Source organism: Hylobates moloch, unplaced genomic scaffold (assembly GCF_009828535.3).
Source record: "Hylobates moloch isolate HMO894 unplaced genomic scaffold, HMol_V3 SCAFFOLD_4, whole genome shotgun sequence".
NCBI classification, from domain to species: domain Eukaryota; kingdom Metazoa; phylum Chordata; class Mammalia; order Primates; family Hylobatidae; genus Hylobates; species Hylobates moloch.
The window spans coordinates 35010906-35017636 of NW_026652279.1; the positions used below are offsets into that span (position 1 = coordinate 35010906).

The 6731-nt window shown below is 64.5% G+C and overlaps 1 protein-coding gene across 3 annotated transcripts in view; it reads right to left on the reverse strand.

Moving 5' to 3' along the window:
• PLXNA1 (plexin A1) overlaps nucleotides 1-6731 on the reverse strand; it is a 352177-nt gene that overhangs the window by 48404 nt on the left and 297042 nt on the right. For all 3 annotated transcript variants that reach the window (XM_032149900.2, XM_058437373.1, XM_058437374.1), the window contains one exon: nucleotides 361-1627. In XM_032149900.2, coding sequence (XP_032005791.1) covers nucleotides 361-1627 — 1267 coding nt within the window. The remainder of the gene's footprint in view (nucleotides 1-360; nucleotides 1628-6731) is intronic.

The window sequence follows — 6731 nt, forward strand, 5'->3', positions numbered from 1 at the left end:
GTAGGATGGGGACAAGATGGAGCAGGCAAGCACCAGGTGTAGGACCAGGTATGTGGCTGGCACTCTGTCCAGTGTCCCACAGGGGCTGTGGACTATGCCAGCAGGGCCTCGTCACCCCATCTTCTGAGGCACCAGACAGTGTCATGGCTGGGAGCAGCCTTTGGGGCTAGCACCCTGGATCCAAACCCACTCTCTGGGGGATGGAAAAGGGCAGCCCCACCTAGCTGAGCCTTGGGGATGGCCAAGCCAAAAGCCAGGCCAGGCACACAGCAGGCACCACTGGGCGTGCATCTGACACCAATGCCATTGTCCCTGGAGGGAATGGGGCCGTGGGAGGAGGGGTGCCCCTGCCGCACTCACCGAGTTGATGCAGCCCAGCTCCTTGTTGAGCAGCCACGGCAGGGAGAGCTTGCCCTCACCGCGGTAGCAGGACTGGATGCGCTCCTTAATCTTCTCCTTGATGGCCCTGAGCGTGAACAGGCACAGTGCTGACTCCTTGGGCGGCTTCACGCGGTTCTTCTGGCCCTGGGCGAACACGGTGAACAGCACGTCCTCGTCCTCGGCCAGGCCCAGCTGGCGGGCCAGTGCACGGCCGGGCCGGCTCAGGTAGGCATCCTGCACCAGGCGGTACTCCACGCCCGCCTGCTCGCAGCCAATGGGGAACTCGACGTACGAGTAGAACTTGGGGTCATCCACACAGAGCCGCACGATCTTGGAGGTGAAGAAGTGCTCACCGGCGGCATCGGGCGAGGTCAGCTGTGTGTCCAGCTGCAGCGTGAGGTAGTAGACAAACTGCTCGCTGCGGAAGCTGTACACATAGTAGATGTCAAAGGCCGGGAACTTGGACAGCGTGTCCGAAGGGATCTTGAGCTGTGATGACACAAACTCATCCTGGTACACGAAGCCGAACATGTCGGCATCCTCCTCGTTGGCCATGAGCCGACGGCTGGACAGTGTGGGGAAGTACTCGGACTTGCCATCGATGGGTGTGCCCACGAAGAGCTTGGCCTGGCCCTGGCCCGGTGGCCCGGCAATGAGCACGCCCGCCATGCTGCCCGCCTCCCGCACACTGGACAGGTAGTGCTCCTTACGGTGGTGTGGCTCGCCCAGCTTGAAGAGATCGTCCAGCCGCAGGAACTGGCAGATGCCCTGGGAGGCGCTGCCACAGGCCAGCAGGCGGTTAGCGGCGTAGTCCAGCAGCAGCAGCTTGTTGACGTTGTCAGTACTGCCCAGGCCGTGGGGGCAGGACTGCACGCTGGGTGGCGGGTAGCACTTCTCGTTGTCCTCCACGGGGCCCGTGACGTGGGCCCGCAGCAGTGTCAGGTTCCCTGACAGCTTATAGATGCGGTTCACTGCGCCCACATACACCTCACCTGTCTGCTCATGCACCACCAGGTGGGTGAGGCCCCAGTCGCTGGCCGAGAAGGTGCGGAAGGGGGGCTGCGAACCCCCGCCTGCCCTGGGCGAGCCTGCCTCAGCCCACATGCCTGGCAGCAGCAGCAGCAACAGCAGCAGCAGCAGGAGCACCTGCGGGCTCCGTGGTGGCAGCGGCATGGCAGGCTGGGGCCTCGGGCCTCGGCGCTCTGGTCCTGCTGGGGCGAGCATCATGGTGCCGGGAGCTTCAGCCCTGGGGAAGGGGCAGAAGAGGGCATGTGAATGCAGGCATGGCCCATGCCATGATATCATGATCTCCCAGTGTGAGCCCTTCCAGTGCTGGGCGTGCCCACTGCACCTCTAGGAGGCAGGACCTGACCCACCAGGAGGAGCCAGGGGCCAACTGGGCACCTCCCTGGCCTGAGGCCCTATAAGCTGTGGGGTGCACCAGGTATCCCCAGGACACCTAGCAAGAGGTCACTCCATTGGCACCTGTCCCCTGCCATCACTGGCGGAGGCCAGAAACAGGAAGGCAGGTGACAAGGGCCTGAGGCCTGGAATGGGACTCCAGCTGACACTGACAGCTGACACCAACCTGGAGAGCATCCCTCACCCAGAGCCTCCCTATGCCCTGAGGAGCAGGACCCTCCCCACAGCTCTGTACTCCCAGGGTGGGCACCAGCTCCCTGCCTGAGGCTGGTGGAGACATACTCCACCACTGTCCCCTACAGAAGCTTGACATAGATGGGCTTTAGTGCTCACTCCCACCTCCACAGCCCTGCCTCTCCCCCGAACACGCCCTGACAGCCCACAACACAGGCACCACGGAAGACATGGAGGCCCAGGCCACACAGGCAGCAGTTCTCACTGTGGATAGGTGGCCGCCTGGGCTGCTCTCCGTGGGACCCCAAGCCCCATGCTGGATAAACCTTGAGACCTGTGGTCCAGAAGCCAGGCAATGTGTCCCACCCGCATCCTCACCCCAGCTGACGGGTGCCCCACCACATGGCCCCTTCCCAGGCTCCCTGGCCCACCCAGCCCTGACTCTCAGCACTCTCTCCAAGTCGTCACTCCTGCCCCCAGCCTCACACCCAACTCCAAGGAAAGAGGAATTCCTCCACAGGGAAGGCTGGCAAGTGCTCCCTGCACTCCACGTCTCCACAGTGACCCCTTCCCAGCCTCAGCACCCCATACGCACCCAGACCTGTGTGGCCCCCTCCCGCCTTGCTCCACATCGGGCCCTCACTTCCTGGTCACACTACCAAGGTCCATTGACTCCACCCCAAACTGCACAAAATGCCCATCCCTCCTTCCTGGATTGCCAGGGTACTCGGCTCCCTCCACCCACAACCATCTACAGCCAGGTCCCTATGCAGAGGCTAAGGCCACTCTTCTGACCTGCACACGAGGTCAGCGCTGCCTAGATCCTGGCAGGAGTCCCCATATCCTGTCCTGGCCTCCACTGCCTCTGGAAAAGTCTCACCACCCCCTGCCTAGCAACTGACAGCCAAGCACTGGGCTAAATCTAGACCCTGTTACTCTGTAGGCAGATGACTCTGATGGGGACACTCCCTTTTCCTAGCCTCAGTTTCCCCATTTGCAAAAGGGGCATGAAAGCTCTTTTCTCATGGATGAAAGAGGAAAGGGCACACCTGCCCACAAGGCACAGTCAAAAGTGCCACCCCCTTAGTGTCAGTAGGGCCTGCTGCCCTGGATGTGCCTGATGTGCTGGGGCCTCTCACCCACTCCTGGCTGGAGCCGGCCACAGCAAGGCTGAGTCCTGAGTCCTGAGTTCAAGCCTCAGCCAGCCAGTTTGCACACACCATCCCAGACACCCCTTGTATGGTCTGGCCCCATTTTACAGAGGGGGAAGCTGAGGCCTGAAGATGGATGCCTTCTCCAAGTCTACCGGGGAGCTGGGCACAGTCCCACCAGCCTCTGTGCCTAGTGCCCACATGTAGGGTGGGGCTGCCTGCCCCTCCCCCAGCCTCTAGGCCCCTGTCTCCACTCCCTGCCCCGCTCAGTCACCCTGTTCTCATCTGCAGCACAGGACTCGTGAAGGGTCTCTGTTACTTATTGCTCCCATTCTCCCGGCCAGAAAGGCTGCCCTGTGAGAGCAGGGCCTGGCTCCAGGTGGTTGCCACTGCATCGCCAAGCTAAGCCAGGGACCCAGGAAGACCCAATAAATTCCCATGAGTAAGCGAATGAATGAAGGGTATGTGGAGGGCCAGCCAGGCCTGGGCGTGGCAGCCCCCCACGCTTCCTCACTCCTGCTTCACTCTCCACACACCCCCTGCCCAGTGTGTGTGCAGCACACACCCACTGCTCAGGTGGGGAAACTGAGGCTCTCAGAAGCAAAGAGCTTTGGCTGGAATCCCAGAGCAGGAACTGCAGGGTGCTCCTAGCAGGCTGCCAGCTGCCTTTGCCGGACAGCGCCCCAAGAACAGCAGGGGAGGAGTCCCCACTCCTGCCCCCGCCTCAAAGCTCAAGGAAGACCCCAGAGCCACAGAACAGGCTCCTCACAGTGGCAGTGGGGCCGGGGCTGGGAGCTAAGCACATGTGAACTCCAAAGAAAACATGAATCACTCACCGTTTATCAGTTCAAAGCAGGCCTGCAATTACCAGGGGCTGGGCTCTCCCCTCCTCTGGGATAATTATACACGTCTTAATGCAATTACGGGCCCTACTTTTTATATTCAACAGGAGGGACCAGGCTAAGAAACCACCATCCAAACTCCAGCCTGGCCCTGGGCCCACCGCCCCAAACTCCACCCTCACCCCACTGCCCCAACAAAGGCTGCTGGGAAGGGACTTGCCCGGGGTCACAGGGTTGCCGGCCAAGAAAGGGGGAGCCCCAAGCCTAGGGCTGGGTCTCTCATGCCAGTATCTAATAAAGGCCAGTGACAATGCTTGGGCCACTTCTTCCACCTTAGGGGTGTAAGACTTAGGGCTCAGACTCAAGGTCACCCAACTAGTCCCAGCAGGGCAGGGCCCAAATTTCGAGCTTCCAGAGACTGGGCCGGCCAACCAGCCTGCAGGGCTCAACTTTCATAGGCCTGGGTCTGCCCAGGAAAAAATGCATTCATTCCAAAGCTAGGTCCAGGTGCCAGGGTGTCAGGGGGCCATGCCGGGGCTGGGAGGGGAGCATGGGCAGATGCTGTACTCTACCGAGGAGCAGAGCTGGCCACTGTGGGCGGGGAAAGGCCTCAAGGGCCCTTGAGGCCTTTCCCCCGGCTCTGGGAGGACCAGGTAGCCTGGGAGCTGGTACAGGAGGGTGGGCATTTGTGGTGGGGGTGGGGGGCAGAATAGGAGGAGCAAAGGCCTGGGGTAGGAAACACTGGCTGTGCAGAGAGGGCAGTAAGAACGGCTGTGGCTCTCCGGCATGGCCAGAGCTGTTCTGGGCTGAGGCAGAGCCAGAGCCAGAGCCAGATCCAGGGCGGGGGAGGCTAGACTGGTGTTGGGATGCGATGGGGCTAGCCAGGGAGAGAGAGGCGGAGAGAGACCTGGCGGCCCGTGGGCAGGAGCCCCAGCCCAGGGGCTCCTCTCCTGGAAAGGAGGGGATCGCCGCCTGGTGGAACACCAAGCCAGCAGTGTCCCCTTCCCTTTCCTGGCCTGAGTGACACCACAGCTCCTTCTCACCCTGAGAAACAAAGGCCCCCAAAGCCCTCCCCACAAGAGAGAGTCCAATCCCCCCAAGTCCTCCTGCGCCGGATCCTGCTATGGCTCAGGCAGGTTGGGGTGTGGGGCTGCCATCCTGCCCAGTGGCTCACAACAGCAGCCGGGGGAAGAGAGCTGCTCCTGGCACTCCGCCTCCCCCACAACGGGGGTCATGGGAGGTGGTCCCCGTGGTCCTGCTCCCGACCAGTCCTAGGGGATCCGGATCTGAAGGCCTTGGAGTCCTGCTCCTGAGAAAAAGTGCCCACCTCTGCGGGCCTTCCCCTGGGGCACCCGCTCCTCCCAGCCAGCTGCTCTAAGCGGCTCTGTGCACGGGGGCCTTCCTGGGGGCTCAAAATAGGCAGGCAACGACCTTGGGGGGCCAGGAGTCCAGCAAAGGGCTGTCTGCTTTGTCCACAGGCACCTCATGTGTCCCCCACCCCCAGAGCACACACCGAGGCCACAAACCCAGGCCTCCGCCCATGCTGTCCTCTCTGCCCAAAACGCCCTTCCTGGGCCCCACCGGCACTCCCCAGGAATGGAAGCCTGGCCCTGCAGCGAATCACTGGTTCACATGCCTGCCTCTGGCAGGGGGCTGGGTGCTCCTCAAGGGCTGGGCAGCGTCTTGGTGCCCCTGGTGCAGCACCTGGCCTCTGCCGCACACCCCAAACCGCAGGAAGCCGGGAACCTGAGGCAAGCTCCTCAAGGGCCCCGGGAGCAGAGACTGCGCCCCATCCCTGCACCGACCCCAAAACCGGCTACGTGTGAAAGGAGGTGGGGCAGCACGGAGCAGCCCGAGCCACAGGAGCCGCGCTGAGGGGCCAGAGGCTCGACCGCGTCCCCTCCCCCGCACACACACCCCTTTCTTTCAAGGGGCGTGGCCCCAGCACCCCACACAGGAGCCGGGGGCAGATCGCGGCCCGGGGCCGCCCCTCGGAACCCCTCCCCTCCTTTCCAGGGCTGCACTTGGGACCTCACGCCAACGGAGAGACCTCCCTGGAGTCCCCACTGCCCCTTCCCCTGGCAGCCCGGGATCGGCCCGCCGCCTCCAGCTTCGCCGCACACCAGGCCCGGGACTGTCCAGGAAGCAATCGGAAGCCTCCGGGGGAAGCGGCTGACCCTGGAGAGGCCCCGAGAGGGGGAGGCCGAAGGGGCCCGAGCGGGGCGGCCTCCCAGAGCCCACCTCCTCGCACCCCGGGCCAGAGCGGGCGGTGGCAGCGGTGGTCCCGGGAAGCCGCTCCAACTTCCACCCCGCGCCCCAGGGCCGGCAGGGAGCTTAGCCTGCACGACCTCCTCCGGCCCCCGCGGCCCTGCCGGGCGGCTCCGATCCCTACCCGGGCCTGGCCATCCCGTCCTCGCCCGCGGCCAGAGGTCTGAGCCGAGGTCCAGCGGCCGGGCCGGGCCTGGACACCGCAGGGGCCTCCCCGCGGGGCCGCCGCAAACTTTCTCCCCGGCCCCCGTGGAGGGGCAGCGCCCGCCCCTCGCCACCCCGGAGCTGCCGCGGGGCTCGGCGAGCCCGACCGGGGGGCGGGGGAGGCCGCGGCGCTGGGTCCCGGGCCGCGGTCCCAGCCACGCCGCACGGGGGTGCGGTCTCTCCGCGTCGGCGCCGCGGCCGCGCCCGGACACACGCGGACGCCTGGGCCGGAGCCGCAGGGACACGCGGGCCGCGGACACGCGCGCCGCAGTCCCCGCGCACACCCCCT